Below are 20,153 nucleotides of genomic sequence, written 5' to 3' on the forward strand. Positions count from 1 at the left end.
CTGGGCTGGGGTCCCAGAAACCCCCGCTTTTTTAATCGCTTCGACTTTGCAGTGCTTAGTCCTTAGGTAATTTTTTAAAAAGAAGAAGAAGGAAAAAAAAAAACTGCTCTTTTTACAAACTGGACTTCAGTCTTCCATCTGCCCAGTTGGGACAGCTGGGAGACCACCCCGATGGTTAGCATCATCAGAATGAATGTGGAAGGCACCCATGCACCTTTTGAAGAGCCTTTACTATCCCCTCCAGAATGTCCGGTTTTCCAGATTTCCAGATCCTTGTCTACCTTGTGAGCACCATACTCCATGAAGAAACCAAGGCGCTGCCAACATCGTGTGCCAAATAAAGGACGGTCAGCCTGAGAGCTCAGGCTGCTGCTTAACCAGGTGGTCAAGAACTAGTATGTGCACGCAAACATATCACCCAAAGATTTCGAGCTTAGGACAGAGTTTTTATCAAAGCGTTCACTTCTCGGAGTAGAAAACGATCAACTGTCTGACCCCCTAGAACTATCTCTCAGGAAAGAGAAGGATGGTATTCTTCTCTTCCAGCCTTCCCACCACACTCTGGGAAAGCCATACAGGTAAAAAGCCAGATCTCATTTCATTCAAGCTCCCTCTCCCTAGATGAGATGAATGGTGGTTTTCCTTTGCTTCTATAAACTTAGTTCACTGGTATTTATTTTCACAGTGAAGATTATAGCTTCTATAGACACCCATGCAGAATCTGTTATAATATTGTACTCCCTTGGTATAGTTCTCAGCTCCCAGTAGTCAGCTGAGTCCTCAGTCTTGTGTCGGGGCGCACCCAGGGTAATTTTGCAGGGACCACAGCCCTCCCCTGGAGAGCCTCAGGAACCCTAACCCACAGGTCGCTGCAGGCCATGCTCTATGCTAATCTCTCCAGAGTTTCATACTTGCCACTTGCTAATATAGCCTTTATCAATTGATTCAAGGAGTCAATGCAAATCAGAAGTCCAACATTCAATGAGAAATTCATTTCACTCATGAATAATTCATATGATGAAAAGGGCAATGAGCATCCTGGGGAGGAAGAGGCTGGCTTTCATTTCATAGCTGAATCTGCTGCTTTTTACATTATGTGGGACCATGGGCTTGAAATGAGTCCGTGCACAGCAGCAGTGACACTGAGCCATTTTCATTTGCTTCTCCCACAACATGGTTTCTCATGGTTTTGAAAAGCATTACCAGCAGAACATGTTCCCCACTGGGGCCCTGGTGACTGGGATGCCCAGGGTGCTTACCTGCCACAAAATCACCAAAGCCCACCGTGGTGAGAGTGACTACCACAAAGTAAATGGACTCCAAGGCGGTCCACCCCTCAATATATTTGAAAATGACAGCGGGGATCGTCACAAATACAATACAGCCGGCCAAGATGAACAGGATGGTTGAGATGACCCGGATCTTGGTCTGGCTCACTTGTTTTTTCTGGGAACAGCAAAGGAGAAAGATAGGCAAGTCAGCTTCATCACCCTGGATTCAGAAGACAGAGGCACAAGAAGAATGTATTACGTCAGTGGCTTTTCACCTTTTGCCAGTCACAGGAAGCTTTGGGAGAATCTGATGATTCTCCTACAAAAATGCACATACAGAGGTTTCCAGATGTTCCAGGTGGCTCATAGACCCAGTGAAGCCTGTTCATGTACTCCAGGTTATGAAATCCTGCTTAGAGGGCTCTTGGATGGCTCAGTCAGTTGAGCATCTGCCTTTGGCTCAAGTCATGATCTCAGGGTCCTAGGATCGAGCCCTGTGTCAGGCTCCCTGCTCAGCAGGGAGTCTGCTTCTCCCTCTGTCTCTCCCCCTGGCTCATGCTCTCTTTCTCTATAAAATAAAATCTTTTTTAAAAAAGAAAGAAACCTTGCATAGGTCATGCCTTGAATGTCCTTTTCATGGTTCCATGACTGCAGCCCAAATGCTGATTCTAACTTCCTCACTAGTACAAATGTAATTATTCCCCCAAGGAGGGCTTGCTGCCATTCCTCATGTCATATTATTGACCCTCCTCTAGGAGGGCACCGGTTTGGAGCTCTTTCCACAGTGGCAAGGATGGACTTGGCACTTAGTTTCCCTTGTACCAAAGGGAAGGTGTTGGGGAAAAAAACTGCTGACCTGAAACAAACTAAAATGTTCAGGTGACAAGAAAAACATAGCCACCCACATACCCACTTGAGACAGATCCAAGCTTCTTCACCTTCCCCCCCAACTTAGATTGGAAATTAGATGTCACCCAAAGGAATGGTGCCAAAAGAGTCCAGATGTGGATCAGAAGTATCCCTGGCATTGCCCTTGAATGCACGCAACCCAACACCGGCATGGTCTCTGAGCTGAATGATCCTTAAGGTTTTCTCAAAGCTCCCGGGACTGACACATAAATTGTCATCAGGGGGCCCTACCATCATCACCCAACCAAAACCATGTAACACCAGCATGAATGGGCCTTTCCACATCACCTGGACTGACTCTCTGCAAAAATATACCACATGTGGGGCACTGGATATAGGAAATCCTCACCATGTGCTCGGTTTTCTCTTCATTGCCTCCTGGAAATTAGAAGGCAGAGAACCTCAGAGCGCAAGAGACCTTAGCATTCATACACTCCAACAGAAGCCAAGAGGGGTTGAGGGACCAGCATAAAATGATTTTGCTAATTAGAAGCAAAGCCAAGATTAAAACTCTGATGTGATTAACTCCCAGTCCAGCGCTTACTGATGGAACCAAGCTTCAAGTTACTCAACAATTTTCCAGCTCACACAAAGTCACCAGAGTCCTCACCCCCACCTACCTCCCCCATAACAAAATCAACCAGACTAACCCCCATGAAGGACAGGCTGTCCTGCTTCCCTTCTAGAAAGGAAGAGTGAGAATAAAGAAAATTGTTACTGTGCAATCTGTCCAGGAATTCCTGAGCTTTGGACATAAGCAGTGACCTCCCCGCCACGTCTCCCCAGGACAGAGATGATCAAGAGAGAGTTTTTTTTTTTAAAGATTTTATGTATTTATTCATGAGAGAGAGAGAGAGGCAGAGACATAGGCAGAGGGAGAAGCAGGCTCCATGCAGGAAGCCCGATGTGGGACTTGATCCCGGGACTCTGGTATCACACCCTGAGCCAAAGGCAGATGCTCAACCACTGAGCCACCCAGGTGTCCCAAGAGAGAGTTTTCTAAGGTAAACTAGTTGGATCAACCACGGAAATGCCAGCCAAAAAGATAACTAAGGTTCTCTCCTGTCTATCCTGTCTTCCTCAACTGTAAGACAAACATCAACGCTGCTTGTTCACTGGAAATTTCCAGGGATGAGGGAGCTGAAAAAGGGGGAAAGGCGGGCAGCTGCTCTATTCATGCCTTGGAAGCATTCAGCCCCACCTGACTGGGGTCTCGGTCCCACGTACAGTCAACACGGCAAAATGGAGGGCTCAGTGCAACGAATAAAGACAGTAATAGTGGAGAACATTTATTTGCATGAACCTAATTCAGCACTATATACACTCCCATTCTAAGGTCAACACACATTCCCTAAAAATACACAGGAAAACCTAAGGAAATACAATCCTCCTTTCTGAAAAGCAGCCATGTGCTCTAACTCCCAAAAGGGCACTCAAGTATATAAAGTGAGAATGGGGAAAATTATGTGATCCATGCTTTCATACAGTCCCCTCCCTCCTCATCTCCTCAGAAAAGCCATCTGAAAAAAAAAAAAAAGTGATAATGTGCTGATATTGCTGAGACTGCCAATGAGAATTCCAATTATTTTTTTCGTGAAAAGTATCATGACGAGGTAAATCACCTGAGAACCGCAGGGATGTCTTACCCATTCCACGAATTTCCAGCCTGCCTGAATATCCTACCAGGACTTGGTCAGGACAGTTGAGCCCCTCTGAGAATCCAGCAACTTACTTTTGACTAGCCTCGTTTTGTTCATAGGCATGTATAAAAATCCAAAGCCCAAAAGGAGATTTCAACTGAAGCTCATTAAATTAATCTAATTGCCAGCAAGGGGCACATCATTCTTCCCCCCCCTCCATAAACTGCCCTCCTCAAACGCATAATGAAATTAAATGTTTGTGAGACACTTGTTAAGTCATAAATTAGGATGCGAACACAAGTGCAATCCAAATGAGGCTGAGGTTGGCAAAGGAGGGCTGTAAACATGTAGGAAGCTGGAGACATTCCCAGGCTCCCCCAGGTGGGTAGAAGGGACATGGCAGGACAGGATTTGGTTTGGGGGGCGGAGACCTATGTAACAAAGGTGAAATAATGGTGTCTTAAAAGCATTATCTGTTGGAGAGTTTATCAGCAAGGTAAACATTTCATCACCACTCACTGTCCAAGCCAACCCATGTGTTCCTGGGCTGCTCCTTCCAGGCATGCTAGGGTGATGCTCAGTGGATGCTCGGAGAATTCAATCTTTGGGGGTATTTTAGAGATCTAAGAGGTCAAGTGTCTTTTGTGAGTGTGTGTGTGTGTGCATGAAAATATGTATACCCATACTTCGCTATAAAAGGAAGAGGTGTGGATGTAAGGTATAAGGATGCCCATGTTTTTGATGCCCTCTAGATATTAAGAAACAAAACCAAACCGAAAAACGATTACCTTCACTGAACAATTTTTCAAGATGGAACCACAACCTAGGTTACATGCCATTCAGTGATCTTTGGGATTCTCATCCCCATTAGCCCAGCAACTGCACAAACTACCACTTGTAAAATGGTGTTTAGGAACTCGGAGTCTAAGGACAGACTGCCTGAGACACATCGCATCCCCACTGCGACATGGCTGGCTGACCTCAAGCAATTTTCTCAACCTCTCTGGGCATCAGTTTCTTCCTTTATAAAACAGACATCAGGAATCCACCTCCCAGGATTGTTGGGAAGATTAAATATGCATGTAAAAGCTTCACACACTGCCTGCTAAGGGCTCAGGGTTTGTTAATGACTATCTTTGATGTAAAAGTTCAAATCTTAGGGGGATCCCTGGGTGGCTCAGCAGTTTGGCGCCTGCCTTCGGCCCAGGGCATGATCCTGGAGTCCCGGGATCAAGTCCCGCATCGGGCTCCTGCATGGGGCCTGCTTCTCCCTCTGCCTCTCTCTCTCTCTCTCTCTCTCTCTATGAATAAATAAAATCTTAAAAAAAAAAAAAAGTTCAAATCTTAGATGTGAACAATCGTGGATTTAATGCTGCCCTGAGCTATTGAGGAATGTTCCCTCATTGTCTGGCTTAAGATAAGCTTCATTTAGCTTCAGGAAGTCACTGTTGGTTGTCCCTTCCTGGATACATTATCTCATATAATCACCTCATTTTTTTTTAATGAGAAAAATGTCCTCATTCTCTCTTGGTTCTTCTGTGTTGGCTCTGGGTTGAGCTGTTGGACAGTCTTAGCCCACAGTCTCGAAAACTTTTTTATTTGCCTCTCAATTTCCTCCTAGTTCTTCATCATCCTTCCAAGGCTGTCAAGAATTGCAGATAATGTTTGCGATGTCAGGAACCAGCTGCAAAGAGGCAAATACCTTGCTTTCCTTGCCCCCCTCCCCCACCTCCCCACCGCCCTGCCACTTACAGAAGTGCGTTGTCTCTCCATGGAGGGGTTGCTAAGCAAAATCACACCACTTGTTTACCGGTAAGCAGAGCATCAGAGCACAGAGCTCTGTGAGAACCCAGATCTGACTGAGCTAATGTGTTCTTGGGTGAACAAACCTGTTATCTGGGAAGAGATATAATATATATCTCTTGGATAGAATATTTGGGCAGGAGTGATAGAACGGTTGTGCTCATCTGTCCAAATCTCGTTTGCACACTTTGTTGATGAGAATAAATGACGTGTTCTTTTTCCCTTCTTATGCAAATAGCATTAGGCAAAACTTATTTCCTGCCTCCGATTGGCACTAACTGCAGGAATTTTCAAAGGACTCAAAACCCACCTCCTGTTGAGTTCATTTAGTTGTCAGGAATATATGTGCAATTATTCCAAAGAGCAAAACAGAGCTCTTCACAAACAGAGCTCTCCTTGGAGAGGGGGATGTATGCACCGACAATTCTGGAAGTGTTTACTTGTTTCAGACCTCAGAGGACTAAGCCACAACGTACAACTCTCATTAAGCAAAACACCCTTCCTGTGTTTGCTTACTTCCACGAACTTATTTTACAGAACGAGTATTTTTCTATTCGTTTGCAGGCTCGTTTTTTATTTCCTTTTTTGCTCCCTAATGTTTGTTCTCCTTTTCACTTCTACGTGATTTCTTAGAATTCTGAGATTAGCAATCCAGATTATTTGTCTGGCTGAGGAAATTGTGTCTTTCTTGTGATTTTTAGCCAGGATATTGGAGATTTTATTTAATAATAAGGATACCGCAATAAAAATCCTAGGACAGGAGCTAGACACGCAGAGCTCTACTTTATGGTGGTCTGGTTTGGTTTTGTTGAAATGCAAACAGATCACCATGGTAATACAATTGAACTGAGAATAATTTCTCAAAATGGAAAGATAATAGGAACCGTCTCGAAGAAGAACTGACTTTATTTTCTGATATTATTATGTTTCCCACAAAGATTTCTTTTTAAAAGGTCCAGTTCCAACAAATAGTTTCAACATCACAGTGAATAGCTATGTAGCCACCAGCAATTCTATAAACTACGTATGAGAGCTTGTAAACACCATTTACCTATAATCTCCATAGCAGAGATACTGTAAACACACATTAGTGAGAATCATGCAGCAAAATCTCCATGGAGCCTATGGAAAATGTCCTACTCAAAAGCGGAATACACAAATGTATTTTGTTTATATTCAGCTCAATAGCTGAATTCACACACACAAAAAAAGTTTTATCTGAGCCACACTGCAGCATCTAACATTATTGGCTAGTTCCAGGCTTTGATGGTATCCCCATGCAAAGTTTTTGAAAAAGCTTTTTTTTTTTTTTTTTTTTTTTTTTTTGTAGATACACTTACGTTGCATTTATGACTGAAATGTCAATGTAGGTACACCTGGGACGGAGAAAAATTAAATTATACAAATAGCAAAAGTTCTCAGCTATTCCTCTCCAGGAACACTTTCATTAAGATCTCTGAAAGTTTTCCGTTCTAAAATTGAGTGGCTTTTAACATTCGGTGATAATACTCGGAACACAAGAGTTTGTACTCAAAATGCAACCAGTTAATTCATGCAGCACATAATTTTTAAGGACCTTCTACATGTTCAGGGGCTGTTCTGGTTGCAAGGGACACAGTAGTTTAAACAGAGAAATGTTCCTTCCTCATGCCCAGGAAGCCTACTGGGTGAGCTGGGGTAGGACCCTCTCGGAGTCTCTGGCTGAAAGCAGTCTTTGTGGCGCTGTCCATGGTGTCCGGCCTTGGCCTAGCCACTGAAGGTAAAGTGAGGCCCCAATGATATCCCACTGATTAAAAATATCATCTGGGAGAGAAGAAAGAAAAATTCTCGTAGGTCCAGTACGTGGAATACCAAAGCGTGCCAACTGTAATTGGATCTCTATTAGCTGAGCATTCAGAAACTGTGTCCCAGGGATTGGAACAACACAGAGGCAACGACACCAATTAGGAAAACACCCACATGTAACCTCAGCTGAAGAATGGTCCTTCTCTTCAGTTGAGGTTTGGAAGGCAAGCCCATCGGAAAGGAGAGGAGGACGAGCACGCCTCCCGATGAGCCACCTCAGCAGAATAACTCCTGGCAACCCTGATAGATGCCCCCATTGAGCTGCTCTCCTATCCAAATCCTAAATTTATTTTTCCCAGATTTTGGCAGCACAGTGAACCATGCCTCCACCAGAAAATGCCCTCCCATCGTCATAAACAGAAGCATACAATACTAATAATACTGCAGTAACAACGCTGCAGACACCTGAAGCTGCCTCATTCTTCTTCCTTGGCTAACAAAGGTTCAAGGTCATAGTTCACTGGCCAACCAATCCACGGTAGCCAGGGAAACAAGATCCCACCCCAATGCTCCTTTCTTGTGCAGGGGGCTCCCCCTGCCATAACACAGCCTCTCTCCAGCCTTACTCTGACCCAGGAACTGAGCATTCTGCTCTTCCTGTCCTCTCCTTTCAGGAACAAGCTACCTTCCAGAAGTGGCCTCATGCTTTCCTAATTCTGAGACTGTCATTAAGAAACTCATTTTTCTGGATAGAAGCCATGTTCTCCAGCGTTGAGAAAATAGGCTTCCGTGGATCATCTCCTTTGTCTTACTTCTCAATCAGTTCACACCTTGGGTGGGAGAGAGGAGATGCTATTTATTTGGCTCCTTCAAAGACCCCCTTCATCTCAATTCTCTTCCCCACAGTCCTACTGGTACCATGATTTTTTTTTATGTTAGTAACAGCTCAACGAAGCTACTTCACAATAAAGGGGAGAAAGTGGTTAGACTGCATCCCATGGGGCAAGTTCTCCTCATTGGAAGGTGAGTTACCTTCTTTAGACTGTGCCCCCACACACATACACCAAGAATTAACACAGGTAATAAATGCAGAAAGGAAAGAGATTACAATGGGCCTCCTACCAAGGGCCCTGTCCTAGAAGGAGACAAGGAATTAGGCAACTGGCTGGGGCTATCCAAAGGAAAAGGAACCTTGCACAGAGACAAGACAGACTGAGGCTGAGGAAGGGACCTGGGAGCAACAGTCATAATGCAGTCATATGACACGCTGAGTAAAGTAAAATGTTCCCTGCGGATTATCAAGGCACCTTGACTCTTCCTCATCCTTCCTGGCCATCTCTAATCCACGTCACTATTCACTGGAACCAGCATCCAAGAGTACCCAGGAAGTATGGGAGAGAAGAAAGCCTTCACAGTCCCCTATTCTCCATTATCAGCTATGAGTAGCCCAGAGAGTAGGCACTTGTGAGCTTCCAGTGGGCTGCCCAGAATGCCTTTCTACATGCCCATGAACCAAGGTTTGTGACAAAGAAGCATGAATTTTCCGAGGCTTAATATTTATCTCGCCTATTAGAATATTTGGAGAAAGACCCCAAGATCAGCCCGATTTAGGTCAATACCTAAAAAACGCACATGGGTACTACTGAGTCAATACCTGTGCAAATCCCTGGGTCTTACTGGGGATGTGGTAAGCAATCCCCTCCCCAAGAGTCATACTATGTCTTCCTTTCTTTCTAGACAAACACCTTTTTGATGAAAGCACATAAGGATGCTCACCCTCATAAAAGTAGAGAGAATAATGAAATAGGCACTAAGAAATTATATGGGGGGAAGATGTGCCAACTAGACAAGAAAGAGGCAATGAGAAGCAAGAAAAAAATAAGAAAGTCTATGAGAAGGATGAGCACATATGAGAAAAAGACCTGGAGTATAGAAAGCAGAGATGAAGCAGTGTGATATGAGGGCCTAGAATTTTCCTGGAGGTATAAGAAGACTACCCAGACAAGCCTGCACTAAATTGTTTTGGAGATAGAAACCAAATGGAGGGAAGTCAGAAAGATATACGCCTGCACTTTCTAGTTAGACTGGGAACAGAGACGTTTAAAGAAGAATGAAACAGTTTAAAGAAGAGTGATAGAAAATCACTCAGAAACTAATTCTAAACTGGGAAGCCCTCCATTGAGGCAACTTGATAGAAACATCCAGATCGGACCAGATTTCTTTAGCAGAAAATGTTCCAAGCTGTGAATGGAGTTGAATTCTGTAACTTTTCCACTCTTTCATTCAGTAAATATTTATCATGCACCTACTGAGCTAAATTCACCAATGAGCAAAACAGAACAGTACAGAAGCGGAGGCATGCCAGCTACTCACTTTCCCAGCCTCCCCAGTGTAAAGACTCAAGCATGCAGCCCAGGCTCCCCCAACCACGGAGACGTAAGTCAGACTCTGACCCAGACACTCGTGAGGCAGGTGACAGATGTGGTCTTGAAGTATCCCTTCTATGGTTTTCTGTGTGTTTTCCTCTTCTCTCTCTCTGGTACCCCTAAGTGAGGAGCAAAGATTCCCAGAGGCATGCTTGCAGAACTACTTTCCTCTCTTCCACAGCCTGAGTAAGACTGGGCTAGGGTCAGGGACAGAGAGAAGGCTGAATGGTGGAAAGAAGGGTGGAAGGGACTGCCTCTTCCTAGGGTCTTCCAGGTACATTAGCAGAACCTGCTGTCTGGAGGGCCAGGAGCAGAGAGGAAGGGGTTAGATTCCCAGCATACCTTGCAGGAGTCCTGCCTCCCTCTAAGTCTCCTGAACAGAGACTGAGGGACGTGGATGCTGCACAGGGGGGAGGCTGGAGAGAGAACCTGGCCCCCAATCAAGGTAGAACTGGACAGCACTAGATGGAAGTCTCCATGGGGGCAGTGAGGTGGCAGGCAGCAGTGGACACACCATCGGTGTTCTATAAAGCACCAAGGACCATGTGGGTTCCATCCTGGGGCTGGTGGCCAACATGATGGTATCATAGCCCATGTCCAGGGGTAGTCACGAGGGTGGTTCTAGCAGTAGCATGTAGGGCCCAGAATCACTGGGGCCAGCACGGCCGACTTCTGTCTGTGCCAGTCAGAAATGGCCGGAGCATCATCCAGAACCAGTTCTATGGCATGATCTGGGTCATTATTCTTGGCCAGGTACCTCCCAAGTCTGGGTCTCTATCCATCCCAGGGATTCAGTAGATATCTGAGATCCTCAAAGAAAAAAAAATTTCTTTCTGCTTAAATTATCCTTTAGTTGGTTTCTCTTAAATCAGCTAAGCTGCCTGCCTGCAGCTACCTCTCCTGGAGGTCAGGATTAGCTGACTTTACCTTCTGCAGGGAGGTCAGGGACATGGCCCCAAGGGGTCCCCATGAGAGGTGGAGAACGCTGAACTCCAAGTCCAGCCCAAAATATAATGTGATGTGATGTGACTGCCTGGGCATCCTCTCCGACATTTCTCAGTCTTCAGAAAAATCTTGTTAGAAATTACAGCTAGTGGGACATCTGGGTTGCTCAGTGGTTTGAGCATCTACCTTTGGCTCAGGGCATGATCCCGGGGTCCTGGGATCGAGTCCTGCATTGGGCTACCCACAGGGAGTCTGCGTCTCCCTCTGCTTGTGTCTCTGCCTCTCTCTGTGTGTCTCTCATGAGCAAATAAAATCTTAAAAAAAAGAAAGAAGAAAAGAGAAAAAAAAGAAAAAAGAAAAGAAAAGAAAGAAAAGAAAAGAAAAAAAGAAAAGAAAAAAAAGAAAAGAAAAGAAAAGAAAAGAAAAAAAAAAGAAAAGAAAAGAAAAAAGATTCTAGCTAGTTTCAACTGTGGTGTGGTAGGGCCCACCACCATTCCTGGGATGCAGTCAGAGAGAGAGCAGTATCAGACTCCTGGTCGGGCCAGCAGGGCAGCAGCAACCGCCAGCTGAGGCAAAGGGTCAGCCACCTGCAGGAGGCGACCAGCAGCGCTGCCCACACAAGGATCCTGGCTAGAGCAGAGACTGGCAGCCCAGAGAAGTTAGTGGGGAAGACACAGGCCGCAGCCAGGACAGACATGGGCCCACATCAGTGGCAGGCCCCGCGAGCACCCTAGGGCCGAGCACCTTGGGAAGGGGCGCTGGAGTGGGACCTGCTCGTGACAGTGCAGCAGCCAGCATTTGGGCTGAAGATGCCAGGAGCAAAGATTCAGCAGCCTAATTATCAGCGTGTGAACGGTAGACCTCTTTGGATGATGGGTTTTCACGCGGCTTCATTTTCTTCTCTGGACACTGTTTTCCAAAGTCTCTACGATGACCAGGTTCTCTGTGTCATCTTTGTAATGACGGGAAAGGAGAGAGAAGCCTGAGAGAGAGGAAGGTGAGGAGAAAGAGGGAGAGGCAGCAGGGCCCCTGCTCCCCAGCACTGCATGGCTCCCTTGAGAAACAGCACAAATGTCCTTGACAATGCCATCTGTCTGTCTTTCTTTTGGGAAAGGGATGATGGCCATGGCCTTGAAGGAAAGCTCGAAGAGAGAAGGCGGAGTCGACACTCCAGGAAAGTGATGAGGTGGGCATTGTCTCAGCCTTCAGAACCCCAGGGACGTTTGCCCACAGTGGCGGTGGCAGCCGTGAGGACGTGGCCTGGCACCAACGCGGTAAGTGCATCCTGCCTGCTGCCCTGCCACCTCCTCGTCCCACAGAACGTGGCAACCCGCTTCCTGAGCAAAAGTGCCAGGGAGTCCCCCAGTTGGCAAGCCTCTGCTGGCCCTCTCCGCCTTGTCTATAACTCCAGTTATCTCTACAGCTTACTCATCAAAGACCCTGAATCGTTTGCTGGGGCCCCCAGTCCCATTCCATCGTTCCATGCTTCTGTACTTGGTAAAGGCTGTTCCATCTGCTGGACTGTTCTTCCCCTTTTTATGCTTGTCCCACTCCTGTTGGCTCCTCAAAACACAATTCCACTACTGCCTCCAGCAGGAAGCCCTCTGCCTTCTGGCTCGAGTTACCCATCCTCCCCCTGGCTGTTCCTGCTCCCTGTGCATTCCCTGGCCGATGGGCCTGCACATCCTGCATTTGCAGCATGCACGTCTCTCTGTCCTCGTATCAAATATGCAGTGTGGTGCTTTTTTTAGATTTTATTTATTCATGAGAGACATAGAGAGAGGCAGAGATACAAGCAGAGGGAGAAGCAGGCTCCCTACAGACCTCAGGACCCTGGGACCACACCCTGGGCCAAAGGCAAACGCTCAACCGCTAAGCCACCCAGGCATCCCCGCAGTGCATTTTTCTACACTTGCTCTCTCTTTTTTAGCACCCAGAGAAAATAGGAGAGTAATTGTTTAAGGTAAGCCAACGTACGAAGGATGTAAAATAAAACTGTTCATCCAGCAAGAGAAAGACTGTCAGGATTTTGTAATATAGAATCATAGGGGCATATATTATAAAGAGGCAAAGTGGTGGACATGCACACACATGCACACAGTACACATGTGTGGAATGGAACAGAATATTAACAGCACAGAACCGCCTTAACAGGAGAGTCTAGACTATTTGAACATGGCCATTTACACTAGGATAGATGTTCCATGTATGTATTCCTGAAGTTACACAGGAGCTCCCTGAAAGTTTTTTTTCCACCCCATTTAGATTATAACACGCTAGGAGGTGACTGGTAACTCTGTGAGGTGTTTGTGGCTGTCACAATGATCAGAAGGGCACTCTTGGCACGCAGCCGTGGATGGGGCGGGGGGGGGGGTGAGAATGTACAAACATCCTATATACAAGAGCCAGTGCCACAAGTCAGACTACAATCCCGAATTTAGTATGAGTTTTGACTATCCTATTGGGAAAAATTCATGTTTATAATTACCTGAGCTGAAAACTTAACTCCCTTTTAAATGCAAATACATACATAATTTTTCTTTGGCATAGCTTCAATATAGGCTGAAATCTATAAGAATAGGACTCCAACGTAAACAGCAAGAAGGTTGAATTTTGATTAGTTGGAACCCTGCCAGGAATTGTTCTCCATTTTGGAAAAGCACATCACTGGGGTGGGGGGGTGTCCCCTGTGTCAATTTCATCACTGGTAGGACACACTTGAACTGGCCCATATTTGGAGTTACTGTATTACATAGATGCAAGGGGCTCTCTGCTGCTGTGGGTCTTCTACGGTTTCATGACCAAGAACCTATTACTGAAGCATATTATTTTATTCTAAATGACCTACCTTTTATCTCTCCATCATATTGTAGCTAGAAAATAGTATTGAAATTTGCAAAATTAGGTGTGTAGATCAGTTGCACTATCCATGACATTCATTTCAAGGTGGTAAATGGGCACGAATGAATACCTGCTATAAAATAGGGTGTTGGGGATTACATGGTTGAGAACTACTGGATAAAAGTATACTGTATTTGAGGTTGCCTTGAAAAGTCTGTAGAATTATACCTACAGGTATTGCCTGATGAGATAAAAGTCCCCGGCACATAAATACCACGTGCAATGTGCAATAAACATTCTCAGCGGACAGCTCCCCTACTGGATCACCTTTCCATCAAAATAATTGCGCTTCAAAGGTTAAGTCTGGGGCATTTTTTTTTCCACTGACATTTGCACGTAATGCTACTTTTGGTTTCAAGATCACTTTCGATATCAAAATGTACGATAATGCTCATTCATTCACTCATCAGGTATGGATTACAGGCTCTCCGGGAGCCAGGCGCTGTGCTAGAGATGGTGCTGAACAGGCAAGACAGACTAGGCCTCCCAGAGCACCCAGGCTGATGGGAACAGCGGGCACCAAACCCGTAACCCAATTCAGGGAGATGAATGTTATTCTATGGGTGTACAAGGTACTGTTGGAGTTCAGGGCGTTTACCTCATGTAAAAGTCAGAAAAACCTCTCTGAAGAACAGACATTTACCCTTAGAGCTGGAGGATGATGAGGATTGTCCAAAGCACCATAAATGCCCAACGCAGAAACCTGAAGATGAGACCACGGCACATGCTGCGCAGACCCAGGCCCTTTAAAGTTCCCCTGTGGAAGCAGAGATCTCTCCCCTAAGTACGGCCATCAAGGATATTATCCCAAGAAAGAACACTAACTGCAATATTTTTTTAAATTTTGATATAAACTTTTCACAAAATATGGTCAGTTCATCTTTTCATTGTTTTCCTAATGAGAGAAGAATTTGAATTCAAGACATTTCTAGAAATATTATTAAAACTAAAGGCATGTGGTGGTGGAAGGGGAGGTGGGCGGGGGGTGGGGGTGACTGGGTGGCGGGCACTGAGGTGGGTACTTGACGGGATGAGCACTGGGTGTTATTCTGTATGCTGACAAATTGAACACCAATAAAAAATTTATTTAAAAAAATAGAGAAAGGATAGGAAGCAATGTGCCCATTTTTCAGGCAGAGGGCAATCTTATCAACCCTCAGACTCCCCCCTATAGTGGCTCCCAGAAACAGGTGTCACATGTTTATATGGCCATCTGGACAGGTCCTCTTCTCCCTCTTCCCTGGAGAAAAGGTTGACAAAGCTCCAAAGAAAGGTAAAAGAGAAATATACCTGGTAGAGATACAGAATCAAAGGGATAAGGACAATCGAGGCTTTTTTAAAAAGCAGAGGCAAGAAACAAACAGCGACGTCAGAAAAAGGATGAAAGCCAAAGAAAGTGGTAAGACCACTGCAAGAACACCATATGGCATTTATATGTCTCCATTTTATTTTAAATGTTGATATTTGCTTTCTTTTTAGCTTTGGTGCCAACTCTGTTACAGTACTCAGTATAATTCATTTTTTAAAAATCATACAGAAGCTCTCTGTACTCTATCCTCAAGAACATACATAAATTCCTGTCCTTTTTTTAACTGCGTGCTATGTATCCCTACTACTAATTGTTCAAAGTAAACTGAAAAGTGGTGTTAAATTAGAGAGAAGGTCCTGTTGACCTGGTATGAGATGCCCAACACATTTGTTTGTGCCTACTCAGCAGGAAGAGTAACTAGGGTGTGGGAGTGGGGATAGGGAGACAGTCAAATACTACTAATAATAATTTAACATGAGGCCTTTCAAACATTCCCCAGGGTCATGTAGAAAGATTATTGAGCAGCCCCAGTGGCCCAGCAGTTTAGCACCGCCTTCGGCCTGGGGTGTGATCCTGGAGACCCAGGATCGAGTCCCATGTCAGGCTCCCTGCATGGAGCCTGCTTCTCCCCCTGCCTGTGTTTCTGCCTCTCTCTCAAGAATAAATAAATAAAATCTTTTTTTAAATTGTTGATATTTCTGGTAAAATTCACCTCTGCTGGGACACCTGGATGGTCAGTTGGTTAAGCATTCAACTCTTAATCTCAGCTCAGGTCTTGATCTCAGGGTTGTGAGTTCAAGCCCTGCACTGGGCTCCACGGTGGGCATGGAAGCTACTTAAAAAAATAAACAAAAGAAAATAATTCACTTCTGCCAAGGAATGGAAACAACAACCAGAAGGGACATGGCTCCATCTCAGTGGAGCCATAGTGGCAAGCGCACAGGATCTGAACATGAGAGACAGTGTGTGAGAGCAGCAAAACCCATTTTCAAGGGTCCCTTCTGATATTTGGGGGCCAGGTATCTTTTGGGAAGAAAGCCTAGGAACCTTTTGATGCTTTATAAAAATATGAACTGGCCTTTGTGTTAAAGATCTAGTGAGAACACACACAAGCTGAGAGGCAATCAGCATGTAGCTAAAATAAATTCTTTTCCTTTCTTTGATTTCCCTTTTACTAGAATCTAGGTATGTGATGGACACATCTGCGTATACATTTGCAGCCCATTAAGTGCAGCCAGGGATGCAGAGCACAACCTCCCCCCTTGCTCAGATAGAACAGCAGGGGCCTTCTTCCTTCTCTGAGCCATGGCCAAGGCATCTTTTTCTTGTAGGGCAATGACTGACGACATGCTCTGTCCCAGACCCAAGCCCTCACGCCCATCAGATTCCCTCTGTTACTGTTGCTCCCTAAACTCCTCCAGCCCATGCCCCTCTAAGCCTATTCTCAAGAAGGGTAGAACTAAAGGCAGTGTCAGCAAGCATCCTTTCTTCGTTCAGGTTTGCTGGGGTTGCTGCACAGCCTGCATACCCTGGGTGGGTGGAAAGAATCTGGTTCATCTCCCCCTTCATCTCCAGTCAATTCACAATCAGTAAGTATTTACTGAAGTATTTATGCCTCCCAAGTGCTTAGCACTGAGCAGGTATGGCAAGGGTGCAGGAAAAGAAAGGCATAGAAGCTCTATATTCAAGGCCCTTAAGCTTTACTTGAAAAGAACAGCCCACTGTTATGCAATATAAGACAGGTGCACCGTTGAAGATGTGTGTGATGTCATATATACAAGCTAGAATTCACAAGTCCCCCCTCTGGGTTCCCATTGCTAATGGCGCCTTTATCCTAACAGCAAACAGCACTTACTGAGTGCTAACTCTTTATCAGGCAGGCTCTCAGGCCTCAACTAAGTACCAAAAGAGGGAGCTACTATTTTTACTTCATTTTTCAAATAAAAGAATAAGTACAAAAATAGACAGATTAGATCAATAGAACAGAAAGACTCAGAAACTCACAGTTATATGGTCAATTAATCTTCAACAAGGAGACAAGAATATCCAATGGGAAAAAGACGGTCTTGTCAACAAACGGTGTTGGGAAAACTGGACAGCTACCTGCAAAAGAATGATCCTGGACCATTTTCTTCCACCATACACAAAAAATAAATTGAAAATGGATTAAAGACCTAAATGTGAGACCTGGAACCATAAAAATCACAGAAGAGAGCACAGGCCGTCATTTCTCTGATGCTAGCCATAACAACATTCTTCTAGACAGGTCTCCTGAGGCATGGGAAATAAAGGCAAAATTAAACTATTGGGACTTTATCAAAATAATAAGCTTCTCAGTGAATATAAACAATCAACAAAATTGAAAGGAAAAAAAAAAAAACCTGAAAGGCAACCTACCGAATGGGAGCAGATATTTGTTAATGACATATCTGACAAAGGATCAGTACCTAAACTATAGAAAGAACTTATAAAATTCTGCACCAAAAAAAAAAAAAAGAAATAATCCAATTTAAAAATGGGCAGAAGACACGAACAGACATTTCTCCAAAGAAGACAGTCAGATGGCCAACAGACACATGAAAAGATGTTCAGCATCATTCATTCATCATAAGGGAAATGCAAGTCAAAACCACAGATATCACCTCACACCTGTCAGAATGGCTAAAATCAACAACCCAAGAAACAAGTATTAGCAAGGATATAGAGAAATAGGAACCTTCATGCACTATTGCTTGGAATGCAAACTGGTAGAGCCACTGTGGAAAACAGTATGGAGGTTCCTCAAAAACTTAAATAATAGGACTACCCTACAATCAAGTAATCACATTACTGGGTATTTACTCCCAAAATACAAAAAACACTAATTTGAAGTGATACATGCACCCCAATGTTTATAGCAGCATTATTTACAAGAGCCAAATTATGGAAGCAGCTGAAGCGTCCATTGATAGATGAATGGATAAAGAAGATATGATGTGGGTGTACATATATACACGATACACATATATACACCATGGAATACTATTCAGCCATAAAAAAGAATGAAATCTTGCCATTTCCAACAACATGGATGAAGCTAGAAGGTACAATGCTAAGCGAAATAAGTCAATCAGAGAAAGACAAATATCATATGATTTCACTCATAAGTAGAATTTAAGAAACAAAGCAAATAAGCAAAGGAAAAAAAAAACAGAGACAGAGACAAACCAAGAATCAGACTCTTAACTATAGAGAACAAGCCATGGTTCCCAGAGGAGAGAGGGATGGGGGATGGGTAAAATAGATGATGAGGATTAAGGAGAGCACTTGTGGTGATGAGTACTGGTGTTATATGGAAGTGTTGAATCACTGTATTGTACACCTGCAACTAATATAATACTGTATGTTAATTATACTGGATTTTAAAAACTTAATTTTAAAAATTTAAAATTAAAGAATAAAAATAAATAATTTTTAAAAAGAAAACCGGGCATAGCCCAAGGTCATATGGCTAGTAAGTGGTAGATCGGGACTCATGCACTGAGGCATGTGGCTTCAGAGGCAGCCCACCATGGACATCGGTCTTTATCTATGTCTGTTTCTTCCTGGGGAAGGAGTGTCTCCCACCGCTCATTGCCACATACCCCAGTGTTGGGAACACATTAGGTGTCATTTGATAATGGCTTATTAAAGTGACCTGGGAAGAGAGGCATGAAGGAACAGCCGTGATGGGAGGCTGGAGAACGAAACATTACGAGGCAGATAAAACAGTGTCAGAGCAGCAGCAAGGCCAGGTGGAAACCCGATGTCACCAACATGTAGAGGCCCCAGTTGGCCTGGCGTTGAGCCGCCCTCCCTGCCAGCAGCCCTGCTGCAGGGCCAGAGCTGAGGAAGCAGGATGGGGACAAGCGTAGGGACACAGATGGAGGTGAGAGCAGGGGGCAAAGGGGGGGCAGCTGCAAGAGGGAGATGAGGCCCAAGGCACAGCCTCTCCGTTTTGTCTTCAGTGTGACACAATGGCAGCTGTTGGGGCAGCCAGGACATGAGGCTGGCAATTTACCAAATACCGTCTCTGCTGTCTACAAAAGTTGAAAGAAAAAAAAAGATAAAAGCAGAAAACAACAAGTGCTGGCGAGGATGTGGAGAAATTGGAACCCGTGTGCACTGCCAGTGAAAATGTAGAACTGTGCAGCATTGTGGAAAACAGTCTGGCAGGTCCTCAAACTATTAAACATAGAATCACCATCTGACTCAGCAATTCCACTTCTGAGCACATACTCAAAGAAACTGAAAACAAGGACTCAGACAGATATTTGTACTTCACTCAAAGCTGCGTTATTCCCAACAGCCAAAAGGTAAAGCAACCCAGTGTCTGTCGACAGAAGAATAGATAAACAAAAGTGTAGTATATACACACGGCACGATATCACTCACCCTTAAAAAGGAAGGAAATTGTGACACATGCGTGAATCCTTAAAGACACTCTGCTAATTAAACAAACCAGTCACAAAAGGGCAAGTACTGCATGATTCCACTTATATGAGGTCTCCAGAGTAGCCAAATTCCCAAAGACGGAAAGTAGAAAAATGGTTGCCAGGAGGCTGGAGGAGGGGAGAATGAGGAGGTAGTGTTGGTCATAGGAGGTTTCAGTTTAGGGAGGATGAAAAAGTTCTGGAGGTGGATGGTGGTGATGTTTGCACAACAAAGCGAATGTAATTAATGCCACTGAACCCTGCATTTTTAAATGGTAAATTTCCCACAGTAGAAAAAAACTGGCATAAGGAAAAACGTTGAAGCAAGGCTCTAAAGTATTCCACTGACTCCTGGGGTTACCTTAAATGAGAACAAAACCTCTTTGAAACAGTGACTATGGCCAGGACAAAAATGTTAATTCTATGGAATAAAGAGAACCCAGAATGACATGGAAATAGCGCTGATCTGAAAAGCCAGTGTTGCTCAATTCCTTTGTTCTCCACTTTTTTGAGTGTAAGAATCCTTTTTAAACATTAAAAAGAAATTCCTCAATACCCACACAATACAACGTCTCATACCCACTGATTGAATTCTTAATGATGATTCCTCTACATACACTTGAAAAAGGGTAGCGTGTATATGTGTGTGTGTGAAAAAGGCGTGTTATTTATTCTGTCTACCAGCAATGTTGGAAACACAAAAACAAATTCTC

The 20,153-nt window shown here is 44.4% G+C and overlaps 1 protein-coding gene across 2 annotated transcripts in view; it reads right to left on the reverse strand.

Annotated features, from left to right (window-relative positions):
* Nucleotides 1-20,153, reverse strand: part of KCNK10 (potassium two pore domain channel subfamily K member 10) — a 130,479-nt gene that overhangs the window by 11,782 nt on the left and 98,544 nt on the right. The window contains exon 5 of one of the 2 annotated variants that reach the window (XM_072839610.1): nt 1,260-1,491. In XM_072839610.1, coding sequence (XP_072695711.1) covers nt 1,260-1,491 — 232 coding nt within the window. The remainder of the gene's footprint in view (nt 1-1,259; nt 1,492-20,153) is intronic. The other variant, XM_072839611.1, reaches the window with a different exon arrangement.

Source organism: Canis lupus, chromosome 9, assembly GCF_048164855.1.
Source record: "Canis lupus baileyi chromosome 9, mCanLup2.hap1, whole genome shotgun sequence".
Classification (NCBI taxonomy): domain Eukaryota; kingdom Metazoa; phylum Chordata; class Mammalia; order Carnivora; family Canidae; genus Canis; species Canis lupus.